Source organism: Ictidomys tridecemlineatus, chromosome 4 (assembly GCF_052094955.1).
Source record: "Ictidomys tridecemlineatus isolate mIctTri1 chromosome 4, mIctTri1.hap1, whole genome shotgun sequence".
Taxonomy (NCBI): Eukaryota; Metazoa; Chordata; class Mammalia; order Rodentia; family Sciuridae; genus Ictidomys; species Ictidomys tridecemlineatus.
In genome coordinates this window covers 33,900,922-33,921,038 of record NC_135480.1, presented here as the reverse complement: position 1 = coordinate 33,921,038, position 20,117 = coordinate 33,900,922, and the positions used below count along the sequence as shown (strand labels likewise).

Below are 20,117 nucleotides of genomic sequence, written 5' to 3'. Positions count from 1 at the left end.
AGTGGATTAATCCACTGATGTGGATTAATGAAGTTAATAATTGTACGTAGGCTGGGTGTGCATAGAGGAGATAGGTCACTGGGGGTATGCTTTGGGGATTTAAATTTTGTCCCTGGTGAGAGAACTCTGTCTGTCTCTAATTCCTGGTTTCCATGTCTTAAACTGCCTTCCTCTGCCACGCCCTTCTGCCTGATGTTCTGCCTCAACTCAGGCCCAGGGCAATGGAGTCTGCTGACTGTGGACTGAAGCTCTGAAACCATGAGCCAAAATAAACTTTTCTTCCTTTATATTACTGTTGTCAGGTCTTTTTAGTCACAGTGACTAAAGCTGATTAAAATACCTGCTCATCCTGGACCTTATGGCTACCTTTCTGAAATACTCTCTTGGTAATATAACCAGGACATTAGACAATCATGATAAAAGTCATGGCTTAGTTTTTCATATCTGGTTCATAACTATTTCAGTATCACTCTGAGTTTGTTCACTCAGCTATAACAAAATAACATAAACTGGTGGTTTATGAACAATTCATATTATTTTCTTACAGATCTGAAGACAGAAGATCCAAGATCAAGGTACTGGCAGATTCTGTTTAGTGAGCGCATACTTCCTGGTTCACAGACAGCATCTTCTCACTGTGTCCTCACATGTTGGAACAACTCCGGCCTCTTCAATTTCTTAGAAGAGCATTAATCCCATCCATGAAGGTTTCCCCCTTCATGACCTAACCTCCTTCCAAAGGCCTCTCACTTCATAATATCACCACATTGGGGACTAAAGAGTCAACATATAAATTTTGGGAGATGCTACATTCAATCTATAGCATCTCAACTCATTACTATATTGTGCAAATTAGATGATTATTTCATATGGTTCAATGTAGTAGTCTTTTTAAGCTTCTTTTTCCCCATCTGTAATTTATGATCACATAAAAGATTGTTGTGAAGATGAAATAAAGTGATACATGCAAAGCACTCAGTCCTGTTTAACACATAAGTGCTCAATAAATGCAAGTCTTTTATAAAACTCACCAAATTCTACCTACTTACAAAATACATATGGAATTTATGTCTTTATTTCATCACTATTTACTTATTCACTCTCTTAGCATAATAACTACATGTTCCAGGTACTAAGATAGACGTTGGAAATGCAATGATGAAGTATACGTGACTTCTGCTCCAATGGTACTTTCAGGACAGAGGAAAAGGAAGACTGCTGAATAGCTATTTAAATGGAAGTAGTAAAAGGTAATGACTCTAAGGCTTTGCTCTGGTTAGTGAGAGAATATATTTTCCATGTCCCATCTCTTTTCTCCAGGGTCCTGGATAAGGAAACAAATGATAAATTCAGAGATAACAGCGAATTGCTGGAGAAATTCTTGCCACACTGATTTATCTAAACTACCTATGTGCCTTTGTCACTTGCTATCTAAACCACTCTACAGCTCTTAGTTGCCTTCAGGGTAAACACCTTAAAGTGACAGATTTCCCACCTCTCTCTTAGTACTCTTTTTCTCTCTCATTTTATGTTTTAACAAAACTGCACTATTTGTATTTCTCTAAACATGTCATGCTTCTTTATGTCTCTATGTTTTCTCATGCAGCCCATGAAATGTCCTTCACCCTCTGCCTTGGCAACTCCTCACACAACTGCAATTCTGTGGCTGCAAAGGAAAGAAAACTCAGACTAGTTTGAAAGAAAAGAATATTTTATTATAAGGATCCTGGGAAGTCTCACAAAAATAGAACAACAAAATGGCTGCACACCCACTACAGGTAAAAGCAGAACGTAATTTCTGGGAGATGCAGGGAGGATGCACTCCCTTCACAGTCATCTCTGCTTCTCTCCAGTTTCAGTATAACTCACATGGTTGTTGTTATTGATTTTCCTGTATCAAATGGCAAAAACAAAGCAGTTGATAGTTTTCAAGCTTCTCTGAGTCCCATGTTGCAAAATCCTAGGGAGGGATAATGATTAGATAATGATTTATCCTCTTACAAGGAAAATCAAGGGACTGAAATAATTCTAAGCCTTCTTGTTACATTGCTACTTTCTCTTAGAAGTAATTATTAAAGGTAAGATAATCTATATAACTGGTTTGAATGTACATAACATTTACAATCAATTCATACAACATTACAGAGAAAAGATGTGAAAGCACATAAATAAGTTTCCACTATGCTTACAAACTTTTCAACCCAGCTCAGTTGATGGACAGTGGGTTTACTAAAACTCTAATTCAATAATGAAAACATTCCCTGACTTCCCTAAAAGTACAGGAAAGGGTAGTGCCAAGAAATGTATTAAATAAGTGGGGAAAATAATCAAAATACACAACAGAATGAGGAAAAAGTCAGTGAAAATGAGGAAAACAATGTTCTGTTCTCCCTCTGCTGGCACCTAGGCAGCATAGCTCTTCAACGTTTTGCCCAAAGAATCAAAGGACATTTTTTCATGAAATTCCGGAAATATTGGGAATTATTCACAGTATTCATCTGAATAAGACCCACCAAAGCCAAAATTTCCCCACTAAAGCCATCAGTACTTTCTCTCCCTGTCACTAATTATGACTGATATAGAAAATAGAAAAGATAGATCACATAGAAACTAATGGCTTAACTGATTTTCCAAGGCAGCAGTTCAAAAGAAGATATAACACTATATATTACACATGTACTATATTATATAATATAATCCCCACAAGTTGAGATGAAGTCTGACAGAACAGCAGAATACTATCTCTTGAGTTAGAAGCCCTGAATGTGAGCCTGGACTCCTCCTTTTTCTTACTGTTTGTATAACCCTTATATATATGGTTGTCACTTACACATATTGGTTGTATAATTTTGCCATTTCTGGAATCAAGTTTCATCAACCTCTAAATGAAGGTGCTGTGGAACAGAACTGTTGGCTCCATTTCTAGTTCTAATATTTTATAATTCTAAGTGCTGTTGAATTACAAATTTTAATGTTTTATTTATGCTTTTTCTTTATACCATTTGGGTCATTCTAAGACATAAGCAAAATGGTTGAAACCTTTCCTGTAGACATCCACTTCCTTCCTTGATAGAATGCCAAACATACTGTGGACACCCAGATGAATCTTAATTGATACAATAATGATTATTATGGCAATGAAAGGCCCTGGGATTTTAATTTGAGCCAAATTCTCTCCTGGTTATATGGCTAGTATTTTGAGTAGCAGATGTGAGCAGATCTGTATTTCCTTCCCCACGCCACCCCCACAACAGTCTGAAATCTTCACTTTAAACGAGAAAAATCAGAAGCTTAAAATGCAGTTTCAATCTGTCCTACTATCCAATCATCAGTTAAGTTCCCTATGTCATATTTCTTTAAATCAACTGACTATTAAATATTGTTGTCAGGAAAGAGGGGACAAGATGGGTGAGGGGGAAGTCAGGAGTTAACAGGCTCAAAAAACAACTCTACTTTTTAGCTCAATATGATCTTTTAAGATTGAAACAGCATGTCATGAATGAGAGACATGTGTGAGCTGATCACCCAGTGTTACATAATTGGACATAATTGGAGGTCCATAAATGGTAGCAAGAATAATTATAGCTACAAGTTATCAACTGCTTACTATGTGCCAAGCACTATGCCAAACCCTTTATACCTATCTTCATGTATGTTACTTTTACACCCATATACAAAAGCACACACTAATCTATTCCACACAAAAATCCTACAGGGTAGATGTGATTACCTTTATTTTACAAAGGAGAATTTGAAGCCTATAGAATTACAGTAATTTCCCTAGGTTATACCACTAACTAGTAGCAAAACAGATTTGAATCAGGCAGTCTGATTCTAGAGCTCACTTAGAGTCTTCTTTGTGTCACCAAATTGGAAAATGAAGCAACTTGGCTTTAGAAAACAATTAATTCTGTACTCTCTAGAATAACTAAAATGAAAACCAACAATAGCAACTGATGATCCCAAGGGTTTGTGAACATGCTTAGGAATGTAAACTAGTGCTGGAAAGTGTATGAATTTGGAAAACTCTTGGAAAAAATATAACTTTGGAAAACTCTTTGTCAGTATCTAATCAAACAGAACATACATATTTCCTATGATTCAAGAGTTCTACAGCCACTATATACCGGATCAGAAGTATGAATTTATGTGTACCAAAAAACAGAATGTTCATAGAAACATTGTTTGCAAAAGCTCCAAATTGAAAGAACCCAATGTCTATCAACCGTAAAATGAACAGAATAAAATTTTAGCATCTTCATGTAAAAGAAATACAATTGGCAACACCAAAGGACTATTACTATATACAACATGGATGAATGTCACATTGTATTGAGCACAAGTAGACATAGTAGACTACACATGGCACAATTCCAAATTCAAAGTTCAAAAAACTCCCAAAACTAATCTATGGTGAAAGAAGTGAGAATAGTAGTTTACCTTTGACAACATGTGTTAAAAACTGAGGTGCAGTGCAATTGAGGATTCTAGAATATTAGTAATTCTTTTCTGGGGGGAAGGGGGATATTAGGGATTAAACTCAGGGGCACTTGACCACTTGGTCACATTCCCAGCCCTATATTGTATTTTATTTAGAGACAAGGTCTCACTGAGTTGCTTAGCACCTCCTTTTTGCTGAGGCTGCCTTTGAACTCGGGATCCTCCTGCCTCAGCCTCTAGAGCTTCTGGGATTACAGGTGTGTACCAATGCACCCAGATAGAATATTAGTAATTTTTGACATAGGAAATACATATATGAAAATTCATTAAGTAGACTTAAATACTTCTCTGTGGTGTATTAAAATTTAATATGAAAGTTTACAAAAAGAAAATAATTACTAAAAATTCATCCTCCTTCATTTCTCACATCACCCTTCAAAGTATCACACTATCACAACCCAAAGTTGGGCCCCTCTGCATGTTAATATTTCAAGTCTCCTATTTCTTGGTTCATTTCCACATCTATAAGCATCTTTCATGAGAAACTAAAACTTGTCACAGCTGATATCCTAAACTCCAGTTCTATTCTCTAACCACAACTATTTACTCCTCCAATTTAATCAATTTTTTTCACCTCTTTACCTTCTGTTTTGAGAGTTCCAGATCTTTTCATTCTCATAGTCATCAGAATTCTGTCTTGTTTGTTTGCAAAGATTTATCACTTCAACCATTCCATTCACTTAACTAATAATGCTAGGCTCTGGCAATATAAACAGACATTATCTTCTCTTGAAGAATTCTTGTCATGGAGTGACTTCCATGGTAAACCCTAAAACTCTTTGTTCGCTTGTCCTTCTTATGCATTTGACTGATAGTTCCTCTACCTTGAATTAATCCAGTTTGTCTGCCTTCACTGGTAACACCCAAAAAACACCCACATGCTAGAAGAGAAATTGAAATTTGCATATGTATTTGCATATTTATGGTCTCTAACTTCATATAGTCTCCAAATTCTGTTCTTATAATATGCCCATAGTTGCCTATCTATTTTTCCTTTTAGCTAAAATCTCTCATTTTATTTACTTGCAAATGTAAACAAATTACTTCTATCAGCAGTGCCCATTAGTACTGCTGAAGTACTGGTAACTTGGTCCATAGTGCCAACAACTTTGCCACCAATAGAAATCACAAATTCTTTATAATATATTAGAGTTGTTACAAATATTTTGGTACTCTTCAAAATATTTACAGTCATTGCTACTTTGAAATTTAGGTAATTATTAGATTTACTAGATCAAGCTATTTTTTGCATTAATATAAGCACAGCAGCATTTTAAAAACATATCTATGAATTTTTTTTAACACTTCTCCCATCAAGAGAATAGAGGCTGGGCTGGGGCTGTGGCTCAAGCGGTAGCACACTTACCTGGCACGCATGCGGCTGGGTTCAATCCTCAGCACCACATACAAACAAAGATGTTGTGTCCGCCGAAAACTAAAAAAAAATAAATAAATATTTTTTAAAAAAGTTCTCTCTCTCTCTCTAAAAAAAAAAAAAAAAAAAGAGAGAGAGAGAGAGAGAATGAGAATAGAGGCTATGCCCCTTCCCCCTATGAATCTGGGCCAAGATGAATGAATCTCATATTAACCAATAGAATGTAGAGAAAGTGACACTACATGACTCCAGATGTTGTCTTACAGGCTAAAGCAAATTTCACCCTGACTGCCAGCACTGGAAGCACTGAGCCATCCTGTAAGAATCCAACCACCCTGTATATGTGAGAAATTGATGTGACTCCATTTTTGAAAACCCAGCTTCTACCTCAAGGTCTGTCCAAAGGGAGGGGGCGTGGCCCTTTTCTTTGGAAAAACCCACAGAGCACTCCTAGGCACATAGCCACCCTGCTGAGTTGTTTGTTTGCAAATAACAGGAGAGATCTATAGCACCAGGTGTCCCGGATTCAGTAGGCTAGGTGAGGATCCATTGCAACCCCTTAGCAACCACCAATCAGCATGAGACAGAGAAAATACCTGGGATGCCGGATGACCCCCCAGTAGTTTTGGTGGTTGATAACATGTTAGGAAACCATGTAGTTTAGCACGTACACCCCTCACAGATTAAACCAATCAGTTCAAACGAATCCTCCTCTTGTACTAACCAATCACCCCTACCCAACTTGTTCTGGCCAGTGAATGTGCTAATCAATGCTAAGAGTTGTTATTTGATTTCCCCAAGGTGTGAAATGATTTGCTGTGTGATGTTGTGACGCATAGAGTATCCCCCAAAAACCTATAAATCCTCACTGAACTAAGTTAGGTCAGGACTCACTCCTTGGGACAGCTGCGTCGGAAACAGTTGTGAGTCCAGGCTCGAGCTTGCAATAAAGACTCTTGTATGATTGCATTGGATTCGGCTCCTGGAGGTCTATTGGGGTCCCAAGAATCTGGCATTACAGACGCCAGGTGGTAAAGAAGACCAATCTAGCAGAAGCAGCAAGACCACATGGAGAATGGGGGTTGGGATTAGGGACAGAGACAGACACACCAACCAGGCCAGGCTCTGGCTATTATTTTTATTGTAGAACTAACAAATACTAACTAACAATTACAAGGTCTCTCTTCTCCAGTTGATGGGAACACAAACTGTTTCCATCCCTGTCATAAGTACCAGAAATTGTTGGTCTATTGCTTTAGGGGCTTTTTACTTCAGCCACGTGGAATTTCATCCTTTTATTATGTAAATCAGTACTCAGCCAAAGATAGGAGGGAACACTTCTGCAGATGTCCAAGACTCTGTGACACCTCTTCCTCCCTGCTACTCTGCTCCTTGGTCTCCCTGAATTCCTATTTGTCTCTTTCATTCAGCTAAACCACTGGCCTCTATATGAATCCCGTCCCTTCTCTAATCACTCCCTGGACATTGCCTCCATGTGGTAAGCTAGGATGACTATAAACTCAACATTTGTTTCCCTTTGCTCAGGGATCACAATCCTACATAGCCTGGTGTCCAAGGTCTGAAAGCAATTATTTCTCATATTTTGTCCATGTTTCTAGTTGTTTCTAGTAAAAGAGCAATTCTATTGAAGGAAAAGTCCAAATGTAACTCTTAAATCTTAAAATTAAAAAAAAAACTTGAATTGTGTTGTTTGATCTTAAAATTCATATACAAAGATACAAAAAATAAAGTTCTTCATACTTAATATAGTAAAACTTCTTGAAAATGTTCTCTAACTTCTCATTCTTTAACTGGGTATATGCTGGCTTCTACCCTCATCTTCACTTCCTTGAAAAAACTGCTTTCACACCCTTTATGGCCACCATATTATTTTAGGTGAAAAATATATTTTATTATTTTTTTATTTCATTTCTTTGCAGTTCTTTTCAATTCTTTTTGATATAACTTTCTTCAGTTGTACTATCCAATATGGCAGCCACCAGCCACATGTGACTAATCCATACTGAGACATGCTGAAGATATAAAACATACTAGATTTCAAAGACTTAATACGAAAAAATATATAACATACATGATTAATTTCTACGTTAATCACATGTTAAAATGTTAATGTTTTAGACATTTGGGTTAAATAATGTTTCTATAATTAATTTCACCTGCTCCTTTTTTTAACCTTTTTAATATTGCTTTTAGTAAATTTGCAATTCCACTTGTGATTCACATTATACTTCTAATGACCAGTACAGCCCTACAGCAACCTTGTCTACTGCCAGAACTCTGAAATCCTCTCCTTTATTAGTTTGTGAGATTCTGCTCTTCCCTAGTTTTCCTGCTACCTTATTGCTCCTTCTCCAACTTCTTCTCTTAAGAGTAAATCCATTGCTGTGAAATTTAATTGTGCTTCAAAATAACTCAGGGTTACCTGCAAACAGGACTGATTCTTGGACCTTATATGCAGAAATTCTGATCTGACAGACTGGCCTGGGGGACTGTTATAGTTTAGACATGAAATGTGCTCCAAAAGCTTATGTGTGAGACAATGTGAGAAAGTTCAAAGGTAAAATGATTCAGTTATAAAAGCCTTCACCTAATCAGTGCATTAATCCACTTGAATGGATTAACAGGGGTGGGAACTATAGATAGGATGTGGTCACTGAAGGCACGCCTTTGGGGTATATATTTTGTCCCTGGTGAGTGGAGCTCTCTCAGCTTCCTGATTGCTAGGTCTTGCTGCTTTTCTCCTTCAAACCCATCCAACTTAATGTTCTGACCCACTTCAGGCCTAGAGCTATGAAGTTGATATTTATAGACTAGACCTACAAAACTGTGAGCGTCAAATAAACTTTTCCCCCTGTAAAACTGTTGTCAGGTCTTTGGGTCACAGTGTTGAAAAAGCTGACTAAAATAAGGACAGAGATTCTGATTCAGTAAAAGGAATGAAGGTGCAAAAACTTGGATTAATCTTCAGTCCTATTCTTTCTCATTTTACCCTATATATTCCTTGGTTAATTCATCTTCTTTATCCTACCTCATCCCCCAAAACAGAACTTCTATTACTCATAGACCAATATTTGCCAGATTCCTCTTATCTCCCGACGCTTCCTTCTAACTGCCAACTGCACATCTTCACTTGGATGTCTTAAATTTAGTATATCCAATAGTTAAGTCTTTATCTCTATTCTCCCTAACTCATTTCTCTTTTTGTCCTCCCAGTTACCCAAACCAGAATCCTAAAATCATCCTCTCCTTCCTAATATTGATATCTAATCAGTTACAAAATCCTACTAATTCTTTTTGGCTTAACTTCTATCTACTTCATGCCTGCTTAATTCCTTTAGTTTAGGGTTTCTCAACCTCAGAACTAAAGTATTGTTGTAGGGAGTTTATGTGGCATTGTGTGATGTCCAGCAGTTTCCCTGCTCTTACCCTCCTACATACTAGTAGCATCTCCCTGGTTAGTACAACCCAAAATGTCTCCAAATGTTACCAACTGTTGGGGGCAGGGAGTGGAGTGAAGGAAATCCCCTCTCGTCCTTAGAGCCACTACCTTAGTTAATTTAGTTCACTGAAGCTCTCATTATCAGTCATGTACATTAGGATGAAAGGATTCTATGCCTTGTCCAGGACTGCATCTCTCCCCCATTCTCCATACTCCTTACGGTTTTATAATGCCCATCAGGATAAAATCCAGTATCTATAATAAAGCATAAAAAGGGCATTGCCTTCTACTTGTCTCTCCAGCCATACTGAACTCTTCTGCAGTTTAATTAGGAATGTATGAAATTCATAAAAAGTGTTAACTGTAGACAGTAAGTAAGCTACTAGCTTATGAGATAAATGCAAAACTCCCAGGATGTTTTAAATATAGAATATGAGTAAGCATGTACTTTATGAAACATAGGCAGAGTTGTGTTAAATATGCATAGTAAGTTAGTAAACTATAAGGCATGCCAGAGTTAAAATACATAGAAAATATGATGGAACAGAGGGTCACTTATAGTCAAAGGGATGAAAAAAATAAGTTATGAATAATCATGACATCTCTAGACTGACAACTGTGTCACTCCTACATTGGCCACACATTGGTGAAACCCACAACAGTCTCATATGTTCTCTACCAAAGAAATGCAAACAAATGTTCAGCAGCCTAACTTGTAAGTTCTGGTTGTGGCCAGGCATACTTTCTACCCAAACAGCACATGCATGCCATCGGCCCAAAGCATTTTCCACCTGTGGGCCTCCTTGCTTGTTTTAGTCAGCTTTTTCGCTGCTGTCACTTAAGACCCGGCCAGCAAAACTGTAGAGGAGACAAGGTTTATTTGGAGGCTTACAGTTTTAGAGGTCTTAGTCCATAGAAGACCGGCTCCATTTCTCAGGGCTCAAGGTGAGACTGAACATCATGGTGGAAAAGTGTGGTAGAAGGAAGCAGTTCACATGATGATCAGAAAGCAGAGAAAGGAACTCCACTCTCCAGATACAAAATATATACTCCATAGCCATTCTCCTAATGAACCACTTCCTCCAGCCATACCCCACCTGCCTCCAGTTACTACTCAGTTAATCCATTTAGGGCTTTTTTCCCACTGATTAGCTTAAGGCTATAACCCAATCATTTCTTCTCCAAAACCTTCTTGCATTGTCTCACATGGTGAGCTTTTGGGGGACACCACATATAAACGATAACATTGCTGAAACCTCACTTCTGGCTCTTATGAGCATAGCTTCAATGGAAAAGGCAAAGATGGCAGACCGGTCATATGAACATTGCTTAACCATTGATTTAGATGGCTTCCATTAGCTTGTACCCTATCCTAACCATGTTAACTTACTACAATTCCTTCCTACTGTTTTCATTGGATACCTAAATTGATTCATTAAGCCATATCATTCACAAATCTTAATTTGGTCTCATGAGCCTGCTGTTTTACACCACTGGGTTAGCTATCCTAGTCTTCACCTAGAGGCCACCATTGCATCAAGTTCATTTCCCATATGACAAGTCAATTCAAGCATTAATCCCTTCCCCCCACAGAATGTCCTTGCATATTAGTATCTCCTATTTTATCCTGTTCATATCCCTATGCTTTTATTATAGCACTTATCAAATCACACTGTAATTAACAATTTATTCCTCACTCACTAATCTTTGAACTCCTTGGGAGCAGGAATACATTTTATTCATTTATAGTCAGTATTACTTACCAAAGTGCCAACCACAAAGTAACCAGCAAAAGAACTATCCAAATCAGTTAAGAGGATTACCCATGGTTTTTGCCTTTCTCCCATCCCCTAATTCTAAGATTGGTATAATACAGTCAGTGTCAAAATCCTGCTTAGCTGAGGAGGAGTATGAAAGATGAAAATGTTGGAAAGAACCATAAAATCACTTTAGAAAACAATTTACAGTAGATATATGAAATTACAAGCAAGCACGGGCATTGGTGGACCTTATTTGCCTGTCTCATGTCATTCACTTGCAGATTAAAATACAATAGTTTTTGTTTTTTGTTGACCTCTTGTGCCCACATCATTATGGTTAAAAGATCAAACCTTCAGTGGAAAAGACATTAAGCCTTATGCATGGGTGTCTGATAACTATCAAAAGAGACTCTGCTAAAGTAAGTTTGCCCTAATTTGTCTGATTTGACAGACATGCTTTTTTTGGGGGGGTGGGGGCGGAAATCCAGATCCTGAGATGTATACAGGCAAATAAAAACTATTAAAGATTACCTGCATAGCCTCACCTGACCATAACTGCTATTAGAACCTCTGGTAACTATACTTCTGCTCCTATTGCTCAGCCCTTGCCTTTTTAATCTTCTAATAGAGTTTGTATCTTCCAGAATTACAAGAATACTATGTTAGGAGGATGGCAACACAAGAATTCCAATTCATCCCACACTGAGACCAGTGTCTTTTTCTTTCAGATTAGTCAGGATGAGATCTTTGATCTCTAAGGAGGCAGGTTCATTACACATGCCCCCCCTAAAGCAATCACAGAAGATGGATCTTTCTCGCTCACCAACCCTTCAGATTAAGGGATCAATGTCTGGGGCTGCAGAGAATTAGGAATTTGGGATACAGAGATATACTGAGTTTAGAAGCACCCAATGTTCAAGTGCAGAGAAAACTGGCGTGAAATTATGCCGCTCCACCCTGCCTCTACCTCTAGCCCAGCCCCTAACAACCAGCCCTCTATAGATGTTAGTACCCCCACACCACTGGGTTGCTATCTGTCCCTCTAGAGAGAGCCAGCATGCTCTGCTTTCTTGAATGTGGATACCTTATTTTACCCCAAAGGCATCCCTCTTGAGATTGCCCCCATTCTCCCTTGAATATGTACCTACTTTCCTAAATAAACCTCCGTCTATGCCTTTGAAAAAGAAAGGGGGGGGGGGGAGAGAAGGGAGCATGGAGCACTAGGTGAATGCAGGTGAATAAAGTCCGATTTAAAAACTAATGAGCGCCTACTTGTGGCAGACAATAGAGATACACGGAGACCATTTCTTCCCTTACAGAATTACTGGAGGCTAAATTTTACTCAAAATAATAGCTATTTCGTAGTTCATTATTTTTTTAAAAAAAATTAGAATATTTCGTTTGCCTGAAAGAAGCAAAATAAAATGTGTGACCTTAAATCAAAGGCTCGTTCTTGAGGTGCTTTTAACGCATTCACTCCCATCAGGGGTTAGGGGTATCTGAGAGCAAAAGTGTGGTATCGTGCACAGGCGGAGAGATTTGAAGGCAATTAAAATTAGCAGAACCTGTGTCTCGTAACAGTTGAACCCTAGAGATCGCCCAATTCCCTAACCGAGAGGAGACGGTAAATACCAGTCAGCGTCTGAAGCAACTATTGCCTTGCGTTGAGTCATTTGCCAATTCCGGCCACTGAGTCCCTTTCACTCCCGGAGGCGACCAGGAGGGGTTCCACTCTAGGCTTCTCTCGGGCCTCTCTTGATGGTGGCGCTGGGCCTCTCTAGCCGGCGCGCACCGTCTTCTCTGTGGTAGCGCGAGGACGACCTGGAAGGCGGGCTACCGAGTGAGGCCTTCCTGTATGCGGTGCTGCCGGTACCCCGCGGAAAACTCCAGCTAAGGTGGAAGGGAGCTGGGGGTGGCTCTGGAGGTGCGCGAACGTGGAGACCGGTCCCTAAGTGGGGAAGGAGCCCGAGGGCCTCCAGGTGTCTAAGGAGTTGGTAGCGGAGGCCCGCGCTGGTGAGGGGGTTTCCAGCTGCCGGCTGGGGTCTGTCCCAGCCTCCCATCCCGTGGTTCCCCCGAGCTCTACAGCAGCCTCCCGTCCTGTGGGTCCCCCCAGCTCTTCCCCGGGTTCATCTGCGACCCTTTGGGTAAAAGCCCAGCGCAGTTTCTACCACTTGTGTCTCCTCTGCGACTGTCGCCTCTCTGGGGGAGGCCCGCAGCCCTCTAAGCTCTTAATTTAGGATCGAGCTACTTAGAATTTTTGTGGCCTCGAACCCTGTATGCAGTTTATGTCTTTCCTTGCTTGTATTTATTTTTAAATCAGAAATCTCTCACCCTTAACAGTTTGCTTGAAGCCAGAAACCAAGTAAAAAATTTTTTCTTTCCTCCTGGCACCATTGGACGTATCTGCTTATTTGAATCATTTTGATATAACCATTAATGAGAGGCATTTTGTATGGGACCCTTATAGGTTTAAGATGAGAATAATTGTAGGATCCTTGGACCTAGTCTCATTGATTTAAGGGAGATTCAGCCTTCCTGATTTGAGATTTCTGGGAGTTTCTGAACTCATTCTAAAGAGGTTGTTAAGTGTCTGTTAAGTCCCAGTGTTGTGCTAATTAGAGAAGCCACAACTCTGAAAAGGCCTCAGGGGATTTCTTGCCCTCACAGACCCAAATGTATAAAAGATTAACAAGTGACCAAAAAAAAAAAAAAAAGCATATGATATTGCTATGAAAAATGAAGTTCTTAAAAGTTAATTTTTGATATTGGTTGATAGAGAAAATGACATCATCATGTTCTTGTCTCCCATCTGCAAGGTAGTAGAGAAAAAGTTTCAGTACAATGAAAGTGTTATGCAAACACAGGAAGGAAGCCTTTAACAATAGTATTTGAGTAAGGCTGCATGAGATAGAAGAGGCTGGTGATGTCTTGAAAGATAAATAATTATTGCATGGCGCAGAAAGTGCCAAAGATTTATAGTACCACATGTTATACACCAAGCCCTCATCTATTCATGGATCTATTTATCTATACTATAGCAGTACCACACAGTTTAAATTATAACAGCTTTATAGTAAATCAATATCTTGTTTTATTTCCCTTTTGAACCTTTGTTCTTCTGGGGTTTTTTTTGGGGGGGGGGTCTTTGCTTTTTGGGTTTATATTTTGACCTTTGGTCTTTCATATAGGTCAGCTAGCTTGCATCAGGTTATGGGTAGAAAAATATCTGATGGGATTTTGATTGGAAGAGCATTGAATTTATATATGGATTCTCAAAGAATATTTTACTATAGTCAAGCTTCCAATGATTCATAGCTTTATTTAGTTATATTGTCTTTTTTGTCTTTCAGTTTGGATAATTTTCTCCATAAAGATCTTGCATATCTTTTGCAAGATTTATATATTTTGGAAGGTATTTTATAAGTGGTTTTGGTTTCCATCATCTCTACTAAATTCTCTTACTGGTTCTAATTGTTTGTTTGTTGAACCGCTTATATTTCCCGTGTAGATATTTGTGTCATCTTCAAATAATACTTCTTGTATCTTGCATTTTAATCCTTATACCTTTTAATATTGTCTTACATAGAAGCTGTGATAGCAGATATTATGTGTAGTTTTGATCTTACAAGGAATGCTTCTGATATCTGATGATTAAAGATAGTACTGTTTATTGTAGGATTCTGGTAGAATACCTCCCAATTCTTAATTTGCTGAGAGATTTTCTTTTTTTGAAACAAATACTGAATTTTATAAAAAAAAAAATTTTTTTTTCATTTTCCAGGTAAAATAGTTTACAAAAAAAATCTGTCTTTAATGTTTTTTCTAGGGTAATCAGCATATGACCTACTAAAGAAAGATCTCTAGACAAAATAAAACAGGGAAAGTTTGCAAGAGTCAAGAATGATGGATCCATGTTCAGTTGGAGTACAGCTTCGTACCACAAATGAGTGCCATAAAACATACTATACTCGTCACACAGGTTTCAAGACTCTACAAGAATTATCATCAAATGATATGCTTTTACTTCAACTTAGAACTGGAATGACACTTTCTGGAAACAATACAATTTGCTTCCATCATGTAAAAATTTACATTGACAGATTTGAAGATTTGCAGAAGTCATGTTGTGATCCATTTAACATACACAAAAAGCTAGCCAAAAAAAATTTGCATGTAATTGACTTAGATGATGCCACTTTTCTGAGTGCAAAATTTGGAAGACAGCTTGTACCTGGTTGGAAACTTTGTCCAAAATGTACACAGATAATCAACGGAAGTGTGGATGTTGATTCTGAAGACCGCCAGAGAAGAAAACCTGAATCAGATGTATGTATAGTAATACTTTTTCTATCATGTGATGTGTTAGTCAGCTTTTTGTCACTGTGACCAAAATACCTGACAAGGATACCGTAGAGGAGAAAAAGTTAATTTTGGATTCATATTTTTAGAGGTTTAATCCATAGGAAGTTGAGTCCGTTGCTATGGACCCAAGATGAGGCAGAATGTCATGGTGGAAAGAGATGGCAGAAGAAAGCTACACCCCTCATGGCAGCCAGGAAGCAGAGAACAGGGTGGGGCTGCAGGAAAGATTGACCCTTCCAAGGCAAGCCCCTGTGACCTAACTTCTCCAGCTACTTCCCACTGTCTAAAGTCACCACTAGGATGAATTCATCATGTTATAGCTCTCATAATCTAATTATTTCACTTCTGGGCATTCCTGCATTAACACAGGAACTTTAAAAGGGACATCTTATAGCCAAACCATAGCATGTGACAAGTATATTAAGAATATGTCTCAAAATTTTTATTTACAGCCATTTTATAATTCTTGCTGCTAGAATTTTTGAATTTCCTCTTTTTCATTATGTTAATAAGACAAAAGATAACTAAATTTTTTAATTTTATGAATTATATGTATTGTTTTCCTTTTGTTCTAAGGCACATCTCTACAACCCATTTTACCTGCAGTTCATTATAGATACTTGTTGATAACTGTAACAGATGTCTTCATCTTATGTGTACATTGCTCTTGTGTTATTGTGTTATTCTTTTCCTAAATCCACTATCTTTATCACCCAAGAGTGATTCAGGGTAAATGCAAACATTTTGAAAGACCATTTACTTTCACCTCCTCAAATAACAAACATAAGCCCTTAGGCACCAAAATTTTGTTTTATCAAAGCTATTTAAAAATATCCATACTATTTCAGAACTTGAAACCATATTCTCATTTCTTAGTACTAGAAACTTTCCTAAGGACCCAAAGTTGTTATCAGGAAGCTCAGTTTTGTGCCATTGGGTTATAGCAGTTCTGCCTTTGTTCCCATGTACCAGCAGCCATTGCAGTTGTCACCATGCCAGCCCACCTCTACACCTAACTGCTGGAGACTAAAATCACATAATGGAAATGTTATTAATAAAAAAGTTTTAATATACTCAAGGATTAAGTAAATTTTCTTGCACTTGGGTCCTAATCTTTTTTCTGTGTTCCAGGTTAAGAAATAAATCTGGGTCAATACTAAGGGAAGTATTTATTTATTTTCTAATGACAAAATTTTAATGGATAATTTGCTTGTCTTTATTCAGGGAAGAACTGCTAAAGCTTTGAGGTCACTACAGTTTACAAACCCAGGAAAGCAAACTGAATTTGCTCCAGAAACTGGTAAAAGAGAAAAAAGAAGGCTTACCAAAAATGCAACTGCTGGTTCAGACAGGTATTCTATGCATTTACTCATATTCTAACTTACTGCTTCACATCTGCATTGTTCCTTTATTTTCTATTAAATTTTGAGTTTTCTGAGTAGACATTTTAAGTTGAATAATGTGGAATTGGTAAAAAACCTCCAAGGACCTTGGGGTTTATTCATAGAAAATTAAAGCATCCCTTTCAACTCTAAAAGTTTGTTTCCAAGAAAGTAACAGTGATGTGAAAAGGTAACATTTTGACATGAGGGTTAAGATATTGAAGCAGAATTAAAGTAATTCACTTTGTGAAAAGCCCTAATGATATTATCTTACTGGTATATCTCTCTCTATGAGTGACAGCTAAAAGGTAATTAAATTTTGAGAATGCAAGATTGCTTTTTATTTTTTACCTGTTTTTCATGGGGCTGAAATAGAAACAGTTCTGGTACAATGAACAGAAGGAATGGGAGAATTAAATTATTTAAAATATTATTTCACTATTTCTAAAATATAATCATTCAGAAATTTCACTATTTCTAAAATATAAAATATAAATATTCAGAATTAAATGCAATTAATATTTTTGTGTATTCCATTTATTCCATTTTACATTGACTAATTACAATATAAAAACTTATAGGGTGGTATACTGTAATAAAAATTATGTTCACAAAGTAGTGAAGAGATTGATAACCAATAAAGTAAACCACTATTAACTAGCCATTACTTTTTCTTTAAAGGAAAATAATTTTAGAAATTTACATATGATCTGGACAAAGTTCTTGTCTGTTCCTTTGTTGAACTGACTTTTAAATGAACTTCAGGGAAATGGAGATATAGCTGAGTGGAAGAATGCTTGCCTAGTACACACAAGGTTCTAGATTCAATTCTTAGCACCTCCTCTCATTTACTGTTTGTAGAATTGGCTGTAAGAATTACATACTACTTTAGCAGGACCTTATCCCTAATTCAAAATACTTAATGTCCTTAAATTTTTTTCATTATCCTATTTTCAGTTAAATATTCAAAAGTAATATATTCATGAGGTATAATTCATTACATTTTATTTTACAGACAAGTGATACCAGCGAAGAGTAAGGTCTATGATAGCCAAGGGCTCTTGATTTTCAGTGGGATGGACCTCTGTGACTGCCTGGATGAAGATTGCTTAGGATGTTTCTATGCTTGTCCTGCCTGTGGTTCTACCAAGTGTGGAGCTGAATGTCGCTGTGATCGCAAGTGGCTATATGAGCAAATAGAAATTGAAGGAGGAGAAATAATTCATAATAAACATGCAGGATAATTTGCAATATCAAACCACTGGAGTCTGTAAAGTTCCTCTATTTCTAAAATTCTGTTACTCTTAAGATACATTTTAAGCATGATGGTCAAATAACAAAAATTTGAAAACTACCAAAGTGTGTGTACGCTAATGTTTCATTTGGGTTTCTTTAAGTTCATTATTTGGTGTAAATTTATATGAGTTGTTTCTCAGTTTCACTTTTAAGCCTGTCTGGGTCAATGTTAAGAAGGGTGTGGGCAGTCCTCAGTTTGCATGGTTCCCATAGGCACAAATTTCAGTGACCATAATTTAGTTAAATAACACCAGCCTCCTAAAAGCATGGTTCACATTCAGTTAGGGTAGCATATCAGCTGTTCATCTTGTGAAGTATTAGCACCTCTGTCCAGAAATTATTAAGTAACAGGTGTGCTTTATAGTCAGTGACCAATTATGTTATCTTTTTTCAAATTCTGCTTGTGATTGGTCCTTGAATGTATGTATTTAGTTCATCTACAGCAAAGCATATAGTTACATTGTCATCACCCAGTGTGATATTTTATAAAAGTGGATAATCAAAAAAATTGGCCATCTAAGATTGAAAATGAAGCAAAGAAGTGAACAATAATAATGCTGAAAGTAATAATTTGAATGTAAGTGGAGTTTTAAAAAAATGTCACTGATTCTGGGTGTTTAGAAACAGTTGCTGTACAGTGACTAGCTGAGTGTTGCTAAACAGACTTACCAACATAAGTGAGGAAAGCAGTTGTGATGGAGAAGTAATGGCAAAACTTTCACATTAAAGGATATTAATTGTTAACACAGGAGTAGGTCACAACATAGAAAGTACAAACAATAATAAATGGTGGAAGCTGATCCCAACTGAAAAGGTACATAAGTTGCTGTAGTATAGGAGATGCTGACTCAGCATTATAAGTTAGAGAAGGCAAACTGCTCAAACTACTCCTGATTAGTATTTTACAATAAAATAAAACTCTCACTCTCAATGTTTAGACTTTCATTTTTATATACATTTATAACTGGCAGTTGAGAGTGTGTAATACTCCTACAGGTTTTTAAAGGTCATAGAATAATCGTAATTTTCCTTATTGATCATTGGGATTGCTTTGCTTGGACATCTTTATAGTCTCATACCACCATGTAAATGAGGACTGCCTATAGCTGGAAACAATGCCTCCTTCAGAGAAAACTGATTTTGATACTACTGACACTATGAGCTATTTTGAAAATAATCTATATATCTAAGTACTAAAATATATTTATTTTCTCCCAACTTAAATAAAAATAAGTATTAGTACCATAAAACTTTCATTATTTATATGGTGTATTTGTGGGAGAAAAATATTCTTTATGATAAGACATGAATATACATAAACATACATTATATCTATTATTGAAATTGTATAAGATGACTGATGAGGATTAAGAGATCAAAAACTCTTAAGGGAATGATAATGACAAAAAGGAGAAATAGTGGTTAAAATAGGATATAAATAAGATTTTTTGGAAATAGATTGAACTGTGGTATGGAATTTGTGTGGGTGCTGCTCAGAGGATGGGACAATGATACTTCTGCACTTTGTTTTTTTTAAGACATTTACCCACCATTTTGTCTAAAGGCTCCTACCACCTAGAAAATTGTAAGCTGAGTTTTTGTTTTCTCCAAATATGATACCTCAGTTAATTGAATGAACTTTTGGCAATTTGAAATATTTTGTAGCTGTTGAAACTAAATTTCTATAGCCAGTTTAAATTGTCTACTGGAGTTTTGTTTGGTTTTTTTTAATGCTCTCTTAAATCACTGGTTTTACTTTGATGCAATGTCATTTTCTACTTTGAAATTAAATGTTGTTATTTTTCTTTGACCTAATTATTAGTACAGTTGACTTGTCAACTCCTTATCTATGTTTGAACTGAGCACTGGCAAAAGGAATAATTTAACTTTATATATTTAAATCAGGTGTTAGATTGTTAACTTTTTCTGAATGAAGAAAATATTTTGTTATAGAGGATACAAACAGACTCCAATTAGGATCA

At 37.0% G+C, this 20,117-nt stretch overlaps 1 protein-coding gene and 1 long non-coding RNA gene across 4 annotated transcripts; one reads left to right on the top strand and one right to left on the bottom strand.

The window, feature by feature from the left end:
• Nucleotides 1-1,693: 1,693 nt before the first annotated feature.
• Nucleotides 1,694-13,012, bottom strand: LOC120889605 (uncharacterized). Its single transcript, XR_005733590.2, has 3 exons — nt 12,728-13,012; nt 5,867-5,935; nt 1,694-1,960 (listed from the first exon to the last, which is right to left on the bottom strand). It is a non-coding gene; the product is annotated as an uncharacterized LOC120889605 (long non-coding RNA).
• Arl14ep (ARF like GTPase 14 effector protein) lies at nt 12,831-18,097 on the top strand. 3 transcript variants are annotated; one of them, XM_013359632.4, is made up of 4 exons: nt 12,831-12,990; nt 14,922-15,421; nt 16,682-16,809; nt 17,855-18,097. In XM_013359632.4, the coding sequence occupies exons 2-4, from the start codon at nt 14,996-14,998 to the stop codon at nt 18,081-18,083; spliced, it is 783 nt and encodes a 260-aa protein (XP_013215086.1). In that variant the 5' UTR covers nt 12,831-12,990; nt 14,922-14,995; the 3' UTR covers nt 18,084-18,097. The 3 variants fall into 3 exon arrangements, with proteins under 3 accessions (XP_013215086.1, XP_005327514.1, XP_040140511.1); XM_005327457.4 differs by having other exon boundaries at nt 12,871-13,019; XM_040284577.2 differs by having other exon boundaries at nt 12,891-13,108.
• Nucleotides 18,098-20,117: the final 2,020 nt, after the last annotated feature.